The sequence below is a fragment of the Nanorana parkeri genome, unplaced genomic scaffold (genome assembly GCF_000935625.1).
Source record: "Nanorana parkeri isolate BGI_ZX_2015 unplaced genomic scaffold, ASM93562v1 scaffold167, whole genome shotgun sequence".
Taxonomy (NCBI): Eukaryota; Metazoa; Chordata; class Amphibia; order Anura; family Dicroglossidae; genus Nanorana; species Nanorana parkeri.
This window is the reverse complement of record NW_017306435.1, coordinates 860,525-878,899: the sequence shown is the minus strand read 5'-3', so window position 1 is coordinate 878,899 and position 18,375 is coordinate 860,525. Positions and strand designations below refer to the sequence as shown.

General features: G+C 41.6%; 1 protein-coding gene across 1 annotated transcript in view; it reads left to right on the top strand.

Annotated features, from left to right (window-relative positions):
- CSPG4 (chondroitin sulfate proteoglycan 4) overlaps window positions 1–18,375 on the top strand; it is a 180,041-nt gene that overhangs the window by 66,173 nt on the left and 95,493 nt on the right. Inside the window, exons 2-3 of the mRNA XM_018554634.1 lie at window positions 11,160–11,319; window positions 11,426–11,590. Coding sequence (XP_018410136.1) covers window positions 11,160–11,319; window positions 11,426–11,590 — 325 coding nt within the window. The remainder of the gene's footprint in view (window positions 1–11,159; window positions 11,320–11,425; window positions 11,591–18,375) is intronic.

The window sequence follows — 18,375 nt, the reverse complement described above, 5'->3', positions numbered from 1 at the left end:
TCCATAAAGACATGGATGAGCGAGTTTGGGGTGGAGGAACTTGACTGGCCTGAACAAAGTCCGGACCTTAACCCGAAAGAACACCTTTGGGATGAATCAGAGCGTAGACAGCGAGCCAGGCCTGCTTGTCCAACATCAGTACTTGATGTGCTTCTGGAAGAATGGTCAAACATTCCCATAGACAAACTCCTAAACCTTGTGGACAGCCTTCGCCGAAGAGTTGAAGCTGTTATAGCGGCAAAGGGTGGGCCAAATCAATATTGAACCCTGTGGACTAAGACATGGATGCTATCAACGTTTATGTGCGTGTAAACGGGCGTCCCAATAGTTTTGGCAACATAGTGTATATTCTAAGCAAGCCATAAAAGAACTTTGAAAACATTATTGACCTTTCTAGCTGCATCTATAGTGAAGAAATTTATTCTCAAAGATCAGAACCAAGACTCTAAAGTTAGGTTTCATTCAGTTTCCAACAGCTTAGAAGCAACAGGTGTGTGTTTATTCCAGATAGCTGGCAGATATACAGTGTCAGGTCCTCTTTATGGAGACATAAAGGGTCTATTAGATGTCTCCTAGGGACCCCCAAAGAAGCTGATGAAGCAGATATGCTTCCTCAGCTTCTTCTCGGGCTACAGCAACCGGAGAAATGACAAAGTGAAAGCAGAAGTGATGTAACACAATCACTTCTGCATTCAGAGATCGGAGGGGAGATCAGCAGGTGAAAGTGTGCTGAACTCCCTCTGTTATCAGTACAGAGAGCCGCCATACTGGCGCTGGGCCCAGAGCGGAGCCTGGGATAGCCATCGGTGGAGGTAAGGGGGCCTGTACCCTCCCACGTAGCACTCTACAGCCGCTTGAACACTTGTATATAACAGCTATCGATGGCTATTTAAAATTTTAACTGTGCAAAAAAAAAACACTGTACATGCACGTAAGCCCGCATTTAAGCACATGCCGTCCGTCTGTTTATATACAACGGGCAGACGGCAAGTGGTTAATATTCTTACCATGGCCCACAAAATGGTGCATGGCCAGTGCTCATGGGTCACATGGTAAATGTACTTAAAGGGTCCTTCAGCACAAGCCTTGGTAGATGCTGGGGAGTTAAACCACCTAAAGTTTTTTTCTATATCCTGGGGACTCCTGTGGTAAGATATTTGCACTTCAGTTCACAGGTCTGCACACCTGCCAAAGCTATACTCCCTGTTAGAATTTTCATGTATTTGTTATCATGGAGACTGCAAGAGGTCCTGTGTGAAGACCCAAACCTCAAAAAATGGGTTCAGATACCAGTTCAGATACTAGTGCCGATACTTGGCATTTTCACGAGAACTACCAGGTTTGCAGAGGTTGCAGCTGTGACTGGACTCTGGCGCTCCACCACTGTCCTGAAACCCTTAGTCTGTATTGTTTTAGAATTATATATATATACATTAAAACAGAGATGTACAAATCCCAGGAGCTCTGTATGCTCCTTAAAAATGACAGATGTCTCCTAACTTTTAAAGTTTTCTCTAGTCTAGTCTTGGAGCTGGATAAGTATCTGTACTTGTACTTGTACCGAGTACGGTACTCGGTATCTGAACATTCCCACCCTCTGCTGGTAATTAAGCCACCAGTTTTCACCAATGGCTATAATGTAACTTTTACATGAACTTACCCTTTAAGAAAATGTGAAGAAAAGTTAAAGTCGTATTGTTATTCTAACAAACCCCTCATCATCAAGACAACCAAAAGCAGGACAAAAAATCTGACTCATTTCCACTGTTCCGGAACAGAAGCGTGGTCATATAAATTCAGAACTTCAAAAGTAAGCCAAGCCAGGATCTCTTGTTGGTAACTTCTAGAAAGTGTTGAACATTTAAAATCATAGCAAATGTGTACTTAGAAAACAGAGAAGCTATGGGTCAGCATAACCAGTGCTGATGATTAGACTTGTGCAGTTAATTTAATTCTGAATTGAAATTTGTACGGATTTCTGTAAATTCGTACATCGGCTGCACTTCGGTCAGCCGAACATGCGGAAACCTGGCTAGACAGTGCACATGATTGGGCCACCAATATAGAGGGGTACAACCTGTTCAGGAGGGACAGAGGTGGGAGAAGGGGGGGTATGCATTTATGTTAAAAATAATCTAAATATGCATATAAGGGACCACATCACGTCAAATAGTGGGGAGGACATGGAATCCTTATGGCTGGAACTGGATATGACGGACGATCATCGCAAACTAATTGTGGGTATTTGTTATAAACCTCCAAATATAGAGGAGGAGGGGGTGGCTCATCTACAGTCTGAAATAGAAAGAGCTGGGAGGGAGGGCAATGTAGTCGTGATGGGCGACTTCAATTACCCGGACATAAATTGGGCAAATGGAACCTCAAGTTCAACAGCGCTTCAGGCTGCTTACCACAGCCACTACATTGTGGTGAGTACACACCCCGAGGGGACGCGTACGGCATTAGCCCGCATCCCCAACAATTGTCACGGAAATTTTGAATTTATAAACTTTCCACACTTGGAACACCTCATTGGTGTTTGAAAAAAAGAAGTACACAATACACGTTTATTTCTCAATGTATTCAATTTTCATTTATTCTGATATGTATAAAGGTACATTTGTTGCACAATTGTGGATATAGTTCCACATTTATATTGAATTGATTGACTCACGGATTAACATGATTCACAGTGCATTGTTTAATTAATTGTGTATTGTTCACAGTATATTATTTAAATTATCACATTCACTTTAATTGTTCACTATCTGTGTTGGCGCTGCATAATTGAAAACCTTAAACATGTTTACGTTGGAAGTAAGGAGATTAAGGGGGGACATGATTTTCATGTACAAAATATTCAATAGTCATAGCAACATTAGCAACAAACTCTTTAAGATTAATTCCGTAACAAAGACTAGAGGCCACCGCCTAAAACTGGTAGAAACAAAATTCAAACACAAGGGGCGAAGGGGGTTCTTCTCAGTTCGCGTGGTTAGGGTCTGGAACTCGCTGCCTCAAGCAGTGATTTCCGCAAATAGTCTGGAATCATTCAAGAAGCTTTTGGACGATTTTTGGACGGTTCGAGAGACCGTAATGTACAAGGGTACAGGTACTCTTAAGAATGAGAACACTCATGGACCTATACACACACACAATAGGTTGGACTTGATGGACTTATGTCTTTATTCAACCTCAAATACTATGTAACTATGAAGTGCAGAAGGACTTCGACTCGGCCGATCCAAGATCACATAGGGGCCTAACGGCAGTGAGTGCATAGCCAGCGGCATTCGGCTCGACTGTTCTGCTAGGTACCTCCGTGCTACTGAGCTGAATAGGAAATCAATGAAAAAAGTTGAAGAAAAAAAAGCTGAAAAAAATGTTTAAAAGTGTAAATAAATATTCAATTAAAAAAGATAAATAAAGATTTTTTTTTAAAGAAAAAAAAAAAATTTAAAAAAAAAATTGGGCGGAGCTAGGAGTGACAGCTAGCTCCGCCCAACTGTTTCCTATTTCCAATGAATAACAACTGGGCGGAGCCAGCCGCGATGTCATGGCAGGCTCCGCCCAGTTGTAATTGTTTAATGACAGTTCATTAACAGGTCATTTGGGGACCTGTCATTACAACTGGGCGGTGCCAGCCATGAGATCAAGGCTGTCTCCGCCCAGCTGTCCTTTGCGAGGGCTACGGCCGGCCGTTTGCCCCGCTTCGACTGTCCCTACAGCTCAGTCGAGCCGAAGCATATTTCCAATGAATAACAACTGGGCGGAGCCAGCCATGACATCATGGCTGGCTCCTCCCAGTTGTCATTATTTAATGACAGTTCATTAACAGGTCATTTGGGCACTTGTCATTACAACTCGGCGGAGCCAGCCATGTGATCACGTCTGGCTCCGCCCAGCTGTCATTTGCGGCCTGTCATTTGCACCGGCCGTATGCCCCGCTTCGGCTGTTGAACCGAAGCATATGACTTCGGCTCGGGTGAGCCGCACGGCCGCCTTCGGGAGCTGTAAGGGCTAAGGGCTCCGGCAACCGAAGCTAGCCGAAGGATCACCTGAAGCTACGGTTGATCCTTCGGCTAGCTTTGTGAATAACCCCCCTATTTTTATGGTGGAATTTAAACCAAGGATCCCAATGCTGAAAAGCAAACATGTTAACTGCTTAGACACAACTGTGCTTAGGCTTATGTTACACATGCATATTTGCTCCTACATAAATTTACATAAATCAAAAGACTAATAGCTAATATGTTGTGCCTTGCTGCACATGGAATGTGGTGCATGCAATGAATTTCACTGACAGAGGGAACTTAAACACAGAGGGACCAGGGGTACAAAATGGAGACTATAGGAAATAGACCTTTTATATAAACATAACATATTCAAAGAGAACTATTTAAAATCCAATTTAGTAAATATGGTATGATAAGATTATAGCATGCTGTCAGTGGATTAGATGCCTTACTGCAAAGCAACCTGGATATTAAAAAATGTATATTAGAGTGGTGATTCTATGAGGTGCTGCACAAAAAATGCATGTTTGCCCTGACAATATATTTTCTTGCTGAAATATAGCTGGAATCCCTGGCATTGTTTGGTGCTGATGCTGCTTAAACAGAAGGATCAGCATCGATGATCCCTGGATTCAATTTAAACGTTGTTGGTCTTCTGTTGACAGGAATAAGATCTTTGGGCTGGCTTCCTGCTGCACAATTTTTCTAGGTCTATATTTTCATTGCTTTGTATAAGCTGTAGCTTTGCTTTTCTCTAATGCAATCTTACTGCATCTCTAAATAACCTCTTATATTAGCTCCCCCTAGTGTTTAAGTCATCTTTATTCAGCTCACTCTGCAGCAATTACTGGAGGAATTTGAATAAATGCTGCCACCCTGTGGTACACACAGGATACACATGTAGGGAGTATCCCCATACAGTTACATGATGTGGGCGTAAATTTTATTCTGGCTCACTTACCCGCAGGCATCGCATTTTTTAATTCCCATTGTCATAATTGTATGTTGGACTTGTACTAGGCAGAGTTAAAATTAAACCTTTAGTAAATTACCCCATAAAAGACAATTCCGATAAGGATAAATTATATAATATCACATATTGTACACTAATAACTTTCTTTTCTGAAGCTTTCTTAGCTGAAGACATTCCTGTGCACTAGTGTAGAAAGTAGGTGAATGCAGGCTTCCATTCAATTGTGGGAAGGGTGTGCTTAAAGTGTCAGGGCAAAACAAAAAACGAATATGTGCAGTACATCTCTACAATACATGCACATTTTCCAGGTTTTATTAATTTCAAGTCCCTGCAAGTACAAATACCTTTTGATCTGACAGAAGCGCATTCAGCTCCTAAAGCTGGCCATACACTGTTATATTTTTTTCGTTAAACCTACGTGTTGAACAAAAAAAAAAAAACAAGTATAACAGATTCCTCCATCTACACTAAACAGTGTGCATGGACAAACCTCCTGCAGGGCTATTGTATTCTGACAGCGGCAGGTGTGCTGCTGTTAGAATAGCTGGAAAATGATGACAGCTGAATGGCTGCTGTCTCTGTTCACCTGAAAATGTTCTAACCAAGTTTTCTGATTGAAGTATGTTGGACGGAAGTGTGCCAACACGGCCACTCACAGAACGAATTTCATCCGGAGATGATAGAAATTCACACAGTATATGACAGCTTAAGTCCTGTTGTCAGCTGGACTGAGTGGTGTCAGCCCTGCCCAATTTTCTTTTGCCACACTACTCAGATCCACCGATTCTCTCATCTCCACAAAATAAAGGCTTATAATTCAGTAGCCCTAAGATAAAGACTGGGAGGGCTAATTACTCTCCTTGAGACAACACAGGAAGGTTGCACTGGACACACATTAGCTTTGAATTTCTGACATGATCAACAAGTATTTCTTTTCTTTTTTCACTTATTGAACAGATACAGTTGTGCTCAAAAGTTTTTCATACCATTGGAGAATTGGTAAAATATGTCCAAAAGTCTGCATACCCTTAGTTCTTACTGTGTATTGCCCCCTTTAGCATCAATTACAGCGTACAGTCTTTTGTAATAGTTGTCTATGAGGCCCGAATTCTTGCAGGTGGTATAGCTGCCCATTTGTCTTGGCAAAATGCCTCTAGGTCATGCAAAGTCATTGATGTCTTGCATGAACGGCATGTTTGAGATCTCCCCAGAGTGGCTCGATGAAATTCAGGTCAGGAGACTGTGATGGCCACTCCTTCACCTTTTTCTATTGTAACCACTGGAGGGTCAACTTGGCCTAGGGCTTAGGGTCATTGTTGTGCTGGAAAGTCCAAGAGCATCACATGGGCAGCTTCCGTGCAGACGAATGCATATTGTCTATCAGTATTTTCTGATAACATCCTGCATTCATCTTGCCATCAATTTTCACAAGATTCCCCGTGCCTTTAGAGCCCCCCAAAAACATCAATGAGCCACCACCATGCTTTACAGTGGGGACGCTATTCTTGTTGCTATAGGCCTTGTTGGCCCCTCTCCAAACATAGTGCTTATGGTTGTGACCATAAAGCTCTATTTTGATCTCGTCACTCCAAATTGCCAGAAGCTGTGAGGCGGCATTGGAGCAGTAAAGGCTTCTTTCTGGCAACTCGACCATGCAGCTCATTTTTGTTCAAATATCGTCGTATTGTGTTGCTTGAAACAACCACACCGTCTTTTTCCAGAGCAGCCTGTATTTCTCCTGAGGTTACTTTTGGCTTTTTCTTTGTATCCCGAACAATTCTTCTGGCAGTTGTGGCTGCAATCTTTCTTGCTCTCCCTGACCTTGGCTCTGTATCAAGAGAGCCCCGAATTTTCCACTTCTTAATAAGTGATTGAACAGTACTGACTGGCATTTTCAAGGCTTTGGATATCTTTTCCATCTTTATAAAGTTTGATTACTTTGTTACGCAGGTCTTTCGACAGTTCTTTTCTGCTCCCTATGGCCCAGTATCTAGCCTGCTCAGTGCATCCACCTGAGCTCGAACAAACTCATTGACTATTTATACACAGACACTATTTGCAAAAAGCCACAGATGTGGGAAATTAACCTTGAATTGCCATTTTAACCTGTGTGGTCACCTAGTGTGTCTGTAACAAGGCCAAACATTCCCGGTTATGTAAACTTTTGATCAGGGCCATTTGGGTGATTTCTGTTATCATTATGATTTAAAAAGGAGCCAAACAACTATGTGGTAATAAATGGCTTAATATAATCACTATCCTTGAATTAAAGAGTTTTTTGGCATGATTTGTCATATTTTCAATATCAATGCCAAGATTTTACGATTTCTGCCAGGGTATGCAAACTTTTGAGCAAAACGCTGTCATTGCTATATTTAATGACCAAAAGTAAGCAAATAATAGAAGATCACTGTTAGTGTTTGCATGTGCTTTAAATGAAATTGCATTATGTACAATTACTAGCTTGTGACGCCAACTCACAGAGGCAGTGTTGTGCCACAGGCACAACACTGCCTCTGTGATGTGCCACAGGCAGGCTTCATTTCCTTTTCAAAAATACAAAACTCGAAAAAAACATTATGTTGGATTCATAAGAATTTTGCCCATTTATTACTGACTTTTGTCTAAAGTTACCCTGAAAATGTGAAAATGACAATAAGAGTTCTACTGAATCAGACCAGTTTATATTGACTAGATTATCATTGTGGATTGCTGGTTTTGGGGAAAACTACTCCATTGTTTGGACCCCTTACCAATTCACTTTCATATTAACTAGCTCACCTTTGCTGATGCTATCATTGTTATAGAAAGATGGGGCAGCCCAATGCGATTGCCCCTATCCGGACTATGCCAAGGCAAATACCATCAGTAGCGGTGGCTGGGAGACCCATGCTGCAAAAGAGAGTAAGGGTGGGCCAGGTACCTCCATTCTGGAACAGAGCAAGTTACATAGTTAATGGATACCTTTACCAGTTCACATCCAATAAGTGATAATCAATGGTTAATCTGCCTTGGAAAATGATCAGAGGGCCAGATTTACTGTACTGCCAACAGAGTAAAAACCCTGTGCCTGGATGCTGCAGAGAATTATTATAAAAAGCAGCACCTACAGTGAATTTATGGTTACATTATAACATTAATCCAGACACTGAGAGGCTTGGCAAAATGTTAATGTTACTTTGTCTAATTAGTGAATTGCTGCATGTCCAAGTGTTCTGTAGAAGCTAACAGGTTTCTATAATATTGATGGTGTATAGTATTTTATCTACTAAATAATTGGTGGTGGATTACTGCGCTATTGTTGTGCTGAGGATGATAGGCACAAGGACAGGACAGAAAAAGGGAAGGAAGAAATAGATGGTGCAGGCCAGTAAGGGGGCAAGAAGATACCAAACAGAAAAAAAAATAAGCAGATCCTCTGATTATGTGGCAGCTCAGCCTGACTCTGCACCTACTAGCTGTAATATGCAACTGTTTTCTAATTTTTACGTGTTAAAACAATCTAAGGTTACCCATAAATGTAAGATAGCAATTGAAAGATCTGACCACCACAGGATCTTTCTGTAGAATGATACATGCAATAATATGCACAATTGTTTTGATTAAATGAGCCTTAATGCATTGCACAGACACCTGATACTGGCTTTCCCTGTGGGGTGTAATGAGGGGTTTGTTAGAACGACAATACGACTTTCACTTCTTCACATTTTCTTAAAGGGTAGGTTCACCCAAATTGTTTTCCACTTTGCGAGTTTTTGCCCTGCAGCTGCTTGCTAATCTTCTACTTACTTTGGAGGTTTGGGTGTTCCCTCAGCACCTCTTGCATTCAGGGCCGGCCTTAGGCCTTTAGGCGCCCTGTGCGAGAAAGCTTTACAGCGCCCCTCAGTGACCACACCCCTCCGTGGCCACACCCCCAGTAACCACACCCATTTATCACCCATATTTTTGGTAAAATATAAAATACGGGGTCACGTCAGGTAAATAGACACCAAACATGTCATGCTTTAAAATTGCGCGCACCTGCAAAATCGCAAAAAATGACCATGCCCAAAATTGGCCATAGGCGACGCTTTAAAAGCTTTTACCGCTCATCAGTTTAGTGTTATCAGTGATTGATAGCCCTACAATTATTGCTCTCATTCCGACGTTCGCAGCGATATGCAACATGTGCGGCGTAATGGGCGAAATCGTCGTTTTCACACATATGCGCACCCGACGCCTGTTTGCATGTGTGTATGTATGGGGGGGACTTTAAAAAAAATTTAATAATTTTTTATTTTTAACTTTACATTTTTTGGGGGGAAACTTTATTGCTATCACATAGGGGGGTTAGAAAACCCCCTTATGTGATAGCAAAATATGTGACAGGTCCTCTTTATGGAGACATCAGGGGTCTCCAAGACCCCTAATGTCACCTAGGACCCCCCTGAAGAAGCTGATGAAGCAAAGATCTGCTTCATCAGCTTCTCTCCAGCATCTGAAGCTGGAGAGTGACACAAGAATGCGGAAGTGATGTAATATACACCACTTCCGCATTCTGACAGCGGAGAGGCACACATGTCACATTTCATGTGACATGTGTGCAGTGTTTTCATGTGATATGTGTGCAGTGTTTTCATGTAACATGCATGCAGTGTTTTCATGTAACATGCATGCAGTGTTTTCATTAATTCTTTTTTATTTGTAACTTTACATTTTTTGGGGGGAAACTTTATTGCTATCACATAGGGGGGTTAGAAAACCCCCTTATGTGATAGCAAAATATGTGACAGGTCCTCTTTATGGAGACATCAGGGGTCTCCAAGACCCCTAATGTCACCTAGGACCCCCCTGAAGAAGCTGATGAAGCAAAGATCTGCTTCATCAGCTTCTCTCCAGCATCTGAAGCTGGAGAGTGACACAAGAATGCGGAAGTGATGTAATATACACCACTTCCGCATTCTGACAGCGGAGAGGCACACATGTCACATTTCATGTGACATGTGTGCAGTGTTTTCATGTGATATGTGTGCAGTGTTTTCATGTAACATGCATGCAGTGTTTTCATGTAACATGCATGCAGTGTTTTCATGTGACATGTGTGCAGTGCTTTCATGTGACATGTGTGCAGTGCTTTCATGTGACATGTCTGCAGTGTTTTCATGTGACATGTGTGCAGTGCTATCATGTGACATGTGTGCATGCTATGCAGTGCATTTCAATATTAGAAAAAACAAGGCTCAGAAATTAGTTATATTCAAACAAACTTTATTAGGCACAGAGCAATGAGAAAGGTTTGTATTTATCTTTTTAATCATGATTGAATTGCTTGCATTTGCCATGACACCTCCCCCTCAGGTGACATGAAATATGCAGCAAATTGGTCCCGAATGGTGCCTCCATGCGTGGTACCACGGCTGCCACTCCAATGGCTACTCTCCATGCAATGCACCAATGAATCATCAAATAGAAATCCATCTATAGCGTTTTCTATTTTCAGATTTATTGGTGAGTGCAGAAAGCCAAAGGCACACTCCACCACCCTGCGTGCTCGGGTAAGCCTATAGTTGAAGACCCTCTTCTCCAGCCTCAGTCCACGGCTTGAGTAGGGCCTCATAAGATGCTCACCCAGAGCAAATGCCTCGTCTCCTACAAAGACGAAAGGCATTGCAGGATGAACGGTACCAGGCAGCGTGGTGTTCCCCGGGAGGTCCAGATCACCGTGACGCAGCATCAGTCCAAAGTCTGAATGGGTGAATACCGCCGAGTCAGAGCTGCTGCCATAGGATCCCCATCAATGTAGTGTAAGCAGTAGTTGGCATCAGCTACGGCAAAAAGGACCACTGGAATAAAAATGTATAATTAAAAAATCTACTGCCACTCCTAATCGGTTTAATGACACTAATATGTTTTCCGTCTATGGCTCCCACACAGTTCGGAAAATTGCATGTGGTGGCAAAAATTTCTACTGTTTGCATCCACTCCTACTTGGTGGGTTTGGACATGACCACATCACGCAGGACATCCCATATCACACAGCATGTTTCCTGGATGATCTTGCTTGCAGTCGATTTCCCAATCATAAATGCGTAGTGCAGACTAGCCGATGACTGTCCAGTAGCTAAATACCTAGGAAATGACAGATAAAAGTAAAAATTTAATTAGTTCATGTTTACATTTTGTTTCCACAGTCAATATGCTAAAGGATAAATGGAAGAGCGTGAAGGACGCCTTTATGCACCACAGGCGCAAGGAGAGGGAATATAGGAGTGGATCGGCTGCCAGTGCGCCCTCAAGATACATACACGCAGAACAGCTTTCCTTTTTGATTCCATGTGTGGAAATGCGTAGGTAAGTCACGTCAATTACAATGTTTATTACAGTCATGGATATTGTTTTATATAAAATGCAGAGAATAATATATTGCACATACTAATGTATTCTTTCCTAATGACAGCACCGACCGTAGCTGGGAGCCTACTGTGAGGCAGGAAGAGGACGAGGAGGAGGACTCGGCCACACAGGGGACTGAGCCCACCCCCACCAAACCGTACACCACCACCAACCCCGTCTGCCCCACCAGCCCAGGCACCTGTACGCAGACGTACAAATCTCAGGCCCCGTAGGCAGAGGCCTGAACGAGAGGGGGACAGGCTCATTGATGTACTTGAGGCCATGTCTCATCCTGTCCCCAAGCTTTCAGGCAAGGCCCATTTCCTGCTCAGCTTGGAGGAAAAACTGAAAAGGGTGCCTTTTATTCTAAAGTCAGAAATACGTGAAGCTCTGCAATTTTCCCTGATGGCTCTTCACAACATGCTACTGCCCCTATACCAGCCCCATCAATTCCACATCCACCTCAACAATACGCTCAAAAAACGTCCGGAAAAAACGCACATAAAAAACGTGCACATAGGAAACGCCCAGGTGTGAACCCAGCCTAAAGTGTAGCCAGAACCCCTGTGACACAGTTATCACCAGAATGTCCCTATTGGAAGATTTCCTCTCACCTTCTGATGTGGTCACAACCATTAAACTTTGGACTTTCACATCTTTCACATAATCCCCTTCACATCAGGTGCCCCTTTCACATCAGAGTCCCCATTTCACATCAGAGTTCCCCTTCACATCAGGAGTTCCCCCCCCTATCACATCATAGTGCTCAGTCCCCCTTAAGAGCAGAGTTCTGACCTTATACTCTCCACCACACAGCTGTGGCAGCACAGTAGATGGGGCACGTCTGTACAGAGGCAGACTTCTGTCCCCTTCTAAATGCTGAGGGAGGTCCTGCATGTAGCGCATCCTGGATTAGCATCAAGCGTTTCCATGGTACTGGTGGCTGTCTCGTCTGCACCATGGAAACAAAGCAAGCAGGCACCCTAGGGTGCCATGGCTCTCTGGTTAAGAAGGCTGGTATAGACAGGTGGACAGAAACATACTATACACAAAAGTCATCATGTAGAGTTCTGACCCCATGCAGCCTCTTTGGAGCTCCCATGTAGCTGATAAGCTGCCAGAAAGCATCATATATTTAAATAAAATCCACCAGAATTGCTGATTAAAATGGCAGCATCAATTCGTTAGTCTCTCATCGAGCTTGGCAAGGCTATGGCCTTATGTTACATGTGACAGATGTGCTTTAATGTAATAACCACTTGAAGCCTTGGTGTGTAGCACAATTGCATTTGCTTAGCACAGAAGGTAACGCTCTTGTCGAGCGCCTTGTTGTTCTACATGACGTTGTCACAACGTTCCCTGCCTTTAAATGGTTTTGTTTGTAACATATAACTGCTGTTTATAATACAAGAAGCAGAGGAATGAGAGATATCCATGAGCACAGGCCCACCACAAAGATTAACCCCTTCTCAGCCTACAGCTGCCATCCCTAAGAGTTCTCGTACATTTGGAACTTTAGAATAACTGTCTTCCCAGAATTCAGGCCATGAAATGATCAGGATTAATGAAATAGTGGAAACAGTAAGAGACTCTCTGTGCATTTGGATCCAAAATAAATTAGAGATTAAGTACAAGACTGATGAGTTATAATTTCCATTAGAAAGAAAAGAGAACACACAAAACAGCAACAGACCAAAGGGAACATGGTTGGTGACAAATATCTGTACATTTTGCTTGTGTACTAGACATAGCTAATATTCGTAAACTATCAAATCAGAATTCTGATATGACACATTCGCCTGGATTGCAGACAAGCAAATTGAAAGATAACTGTAAATATGATTGCGAGAAGTAGTGACAATGTATTGCCAAGAGAAGTACACTAGATTAAATGAAGGAAGATGGTGCGCAACATTTTGGATCATGTAGTTATGAGCTGGAGGGCTGCCACGTGTCTGGGTATAGTGAAGGAAGAGATATAGAAGACATGCTGCGCAATGTAGTTCTTTACAACTAAAGAGCTGCCTGCTGTCTGTCTGTCTGCGCCTATAGTATACACTATGTACTGTAAGAGAAGGAAGAATGCTAAGAACGCAGAGCGCAGGATCATTATAGGTATGCAAGTGTTTATTGAATCTCAGGGTTTGTGTCAGCTGTGGCAGTTTAAAGAGGTAACATGAGATGTAGCAGTCCATTCTGTGCCTACAGTGCCGTAGTTACTGTCACTATAAACCTCTAAGTGACAACTGTCCATAGAGGTATTTATAAAACAATTGATACATGATGGAGTCAAATACAGTGATTAATGTCAGTATAAACTGTATTCTTTATAGGAAATAAAACTACATTTTCACCTTGTTGGAAGGGCACACATATTTCTGTCTGTCCTACATATAACAAGACTAACCTCGAAATGGAGCGGTGTTTGTCAAAAAGCAAATGGTGCTGGAATGAACTTGTGGCAAAGATAAAACTAATAAAGAAGCATGCTCAGTATAAACCATTAGCTATACGATTTGTAAAAGCAAATTCAGTCTGGCAAAATTCACTATAAATTCACCAGGACTGCGAACATTGAACACACAAGATTCACCTTGAGGCTTTGGTAGTGGCAAACCCAAACGTCATCTCTTGTCACCAGTATTGCCTCTAGGCTGCCTGCCGCTGATCTTTTCCACATTACTGACCTTCAATGCCTTGTTATTATTATTTATTACAAAATGGAGGGACAGTTACAATACAATTTAAATACAGCAGGGTTAGGAGGGCCCTGCTCATAAGAGCTAACAATCTAATAGATTGTCTACATGTGAAGGAGGACCATCTTGGTAGAGGAACAGGGTTTTGCTTTTTTTATGTTAGATCCACCCCTCAGTGAGTGGGGATTTGATGACTGCTAAGGTAATGATCAAAAGGCAGCAGGAGGGATGAAGAAAATGCAGATCCACAGAATAAATAAAGTACTAGTATTTTTAGTGTATCTGCATTGATATTCTACAATAGCTAGTATTATTGTACATTAGTGTGTGTGTGTGTGTGTGTGTGTGTGTGTGTGTGTGTGTGTGTGTGTGTGTGTGTGTGTGTGCATTATACCCCATTCACACCTGTAAGTTTAGGTGTGTTTAGGGATTCCTGCATCAGGAACCTGCATTTTCCTGCAGCCGGAATCTCTAATCTGGTGTTTACAAGCAGCAGCTGTCACCCATTCAAGTTAATGATCTGGTGACAGCTGCTGCATGTAAACGTCGGCATACCGCATATCATATGTGATATGATTACATGCGGTTAGAAATCAGTAACTGTCCCTGGACACATTGATCGTGCATGCAGTGTGCAGGTGTTTACATGCAGCGGTTGTTACCAGATCATTAACTTGAATGGGTGACAGCTGCTGCTTGTAAACGCCAGAATGGGTAGTGCTTCTGCAGGAAGCCACAGGTTCCTGACACAGGAATACCTAATCGCACCTAAACTTACAGGTGTGAATGTGGTGTGTGTGCATTTCAGTGTGTGCATATTTCTGTGTGTGTGTGCGTATTTCTCTGTGCACATATTTCTGTATGTGCGTATTTCTCTGTGTGCATATTTCTGTGTGAGTGCGTATTTCTATGCGTGTGTGGATGTGCATATTTCTGTGTGTGTGTGTCTGTGCATGTGTATTTCTGTGTGTGTGCGTATTTCTCTGTGTGCGCATTTCTGTCTGGGGGGATGCAATATTTCTGTGTGTGAATAAATGTGTGAATCTGTTAGTTTTCTATGATTTAAAATTAAAACCTGTGGGAAACAAAACACACACATATACTGCCACTGCACACGTATACACATGTATACATACTGATATTACACACACAGAATCATTAACACCCATACCAACATCACTCACAGAAATCCTGACAATACACACACACAAACCAACACAAAAAATATACTGACATTATAAGCACGCAGACATTAACACTGGTACCCTATAAAGTTCCATTTTATTTCGAAGTAGGACATTTTATGAAATTTGGCAAGCAGCCCCATGGAAGAAGAATATTTGTTTAGTGGCCCCCAAGTGAATTGAGTTTGAGATCCCTGACAAACAGTACAGATTAGGGACACCCAGGTATGTGTTCCAGTCTTCCGGTATACATATGTATTAGTTAATTTCTCTGAGATAAACGTAGAAGTATCATAATTCATTTATCTATTTTTGAATAATGGCACAACCACGGTATATGTCTTAACATAGGGCCAAGGTGCCCTGATACCATAAAACTACACCACATAGTGTAACCTAAATATGTAAAGACAAGGTTCTACTATATGCTGTAGTTTTTTAGATTGTCTCATCATGTATGCACAGTGGTACCTGTATTGATGAGTTGATTCTAGAGTATAATGGGATATTACATACACATGCACTCAAACACACACAGGCACACCACTACCATTACCAACAGAGATGCAGAAATCTAGACAATGTAACAAGATTATGTTCATGTCAAGCGCACAAAACTCGCACAAAACTGATTATCCCCAGCTAATCAGGGTAGCACAGTGGCTTAGTGCTAGTCCTAGCGTGTATGCATGTGAGCTACGGGGACCTTAGACTGTAAGCTCCTTGAGGGCAGAGACTGATGTGAATGTGCTGCATACATTGTCAGTGTTATACAAACTAGATATAATCTATTGTATACCAATCAGTGGTTGTTGAGGGGTACCACATCCACAAAAATCATCACTAACCATATCCCCAAAAATTAATGTCGGACTTTTAAAGTAACAACTCACACAAAATGCCTTTTATATAAAAACAAAAGTTGATCTTTATTGTTTCAAACCAATATGCTCCCATAAAATCAATAGGCATTAAAAAAACATGTAAATCATGTAATACATGTAAATGTAATGTCATGTGAACAATACATGTAAATGTAATGTCCATTGTTCATTCTATGCACATCAACATCTGTCACCCTGATCCCGTATGAATGTTATAACAAATGTCCGAATATATGTTGTGTTATGAACACATACACCTAATAACACAAATATTCTCAGACGGGATATTCTCTACACGTTTTGCGGAGGGTGCACACCAATTCATTGAAAACTTGTCTGTTAAAACATGCCTGGATTGGCGACCACCTGAGAATATTTGTGTTATTAGGTGTATGTGTTAATAACACAACAAATATTCGGATGTTTGTTATAGCACTCATACGGGATCAGGGTGATACATTTTGATGTGCATAGGATGAACAATGGACATTATCATGATTTACATGTTTTTTAATACCTATTGCTTTTATGGGAGGATATTTGGTCTGAAACAATAAAGTCAAACGTGAGTTTTTGGGGATAGTGCAATATACTGTAAATACCTGAAATAAATAAATTAAAGAGCAGCAGCATATTGCTGAAACATCAGGAACGAAAATAGCAACATACTTTAAAGCTGAACTCCAGGCTGTAGGGAGATATAAAATACAAAATACAAATAATAGCAGCTCTATATCAATGCACAAAGAAATGCATTTTTAATGCAAACAGTGTAACTACCTGAATCTTTCTTGGTATCAACCTCTTGCACTTTCCTGTGTTGCAAAGCGTAGACTGGGTAAGGGAAACGCAGCACAAAGAGCCAATATTTGCACTGCAATGCTCATGTACTAACAAGGAACATGTTGATAGAAGAGAGAACATAGTGACAGAGAGATCAGTGTGCTGCTTCTCATTTCACTGGGGGAGAGACAAGACATGTAATTGTTACTTATCTTCAGCAGAAAAAAATCAGGTCTCCTGTTCTGGGTGGCAGAGCTGTGTAAATCTCACAACTGGATAGAAAACAATACACCACCTTAGGCAGATTCCATATACTGTATGTATTTCATATGTATATTTAGGTGTTTGCCTGGAATTAAGCTTTAAGGACTAATGATATTTAGAACAGGAACACAAGGCTCAGATAAACTTTCATAACACTGAGGTTCTCATTTCCTGAGCCAAAGCTGAGGCACCATATCTACCACATGGTATTCCCAGTGCCCAAAGCCAATGTACAGCTTTGGTATAAAGCCAATGTACAGCTTTGGTATAAAGCTCTCTCCTGCTCCAGTTTACTGTCTCATGTAATCCCTGCAGTGGATTCTATTACATTTAGTCACTAGAAGGAAAAATACGTGCACCATATAGTGTAACCTAAATAAGTGCAGAAAGACAGCTTTTATAGTACTACTCACAGTCTGCACAGTAAAAGGTATATGACACCTGCCTTACTCAAATTATTTCATCATTTCAGCATCTTCAGAAATATTATCAGGGAATTCTACCTTGGCAATTGTGTCTGTCATAGTGACAAATCAATGGTGTTACTGAGATTGCCAGCTACTTTATATATGGCTGATGCTCGCACAAGATTTTGGTTATAATATGATGTCCTAGAAGAACTTCCCGGCCATGCTTACCTGCTATGAGGGAATGTGAGTCATGAAGGAGTTGTTTTATCCTGTTATAACATCAGCGTTGCAATATGAATACATAATATAGTTGTTTTTGATAATGCAATCAAAGCTTACGAGGAAAATGTTGTCTTTTTTGTATAAAGTGCTTTACCAACATAAATGTAATTCAAATAGGGCTTACATTTACCTTACTCCCCTCAACAGTTAAAAATGAGTGGTGCATGCAGCTCTGTATGCTGACATCAAATGACCATGCTTTGTTTTGTGGCAAAAAAAAGTAATTTTGCTGTTTTCACTAGGGGTTTGTTTCGAAACTGGAAGTTCAACATTAGTGCACACCCAATGCATTCCCCACTCTTCAGCCACAAGTAAACAAGAGGGGTGGGATGCTCATGACATAATTAACCTTATATGGCCACATGTCCATATTTGGTTAGTGCCACTCATTTAATATGTCCATGTGGTCATATAAGGTCACTCATGTCACCAGCATCCCTCCCCTTTGATTACATGAAGCTACAGGGCCATATATGGTCAATTATATAACCAGCATCCCCCCCCCCCC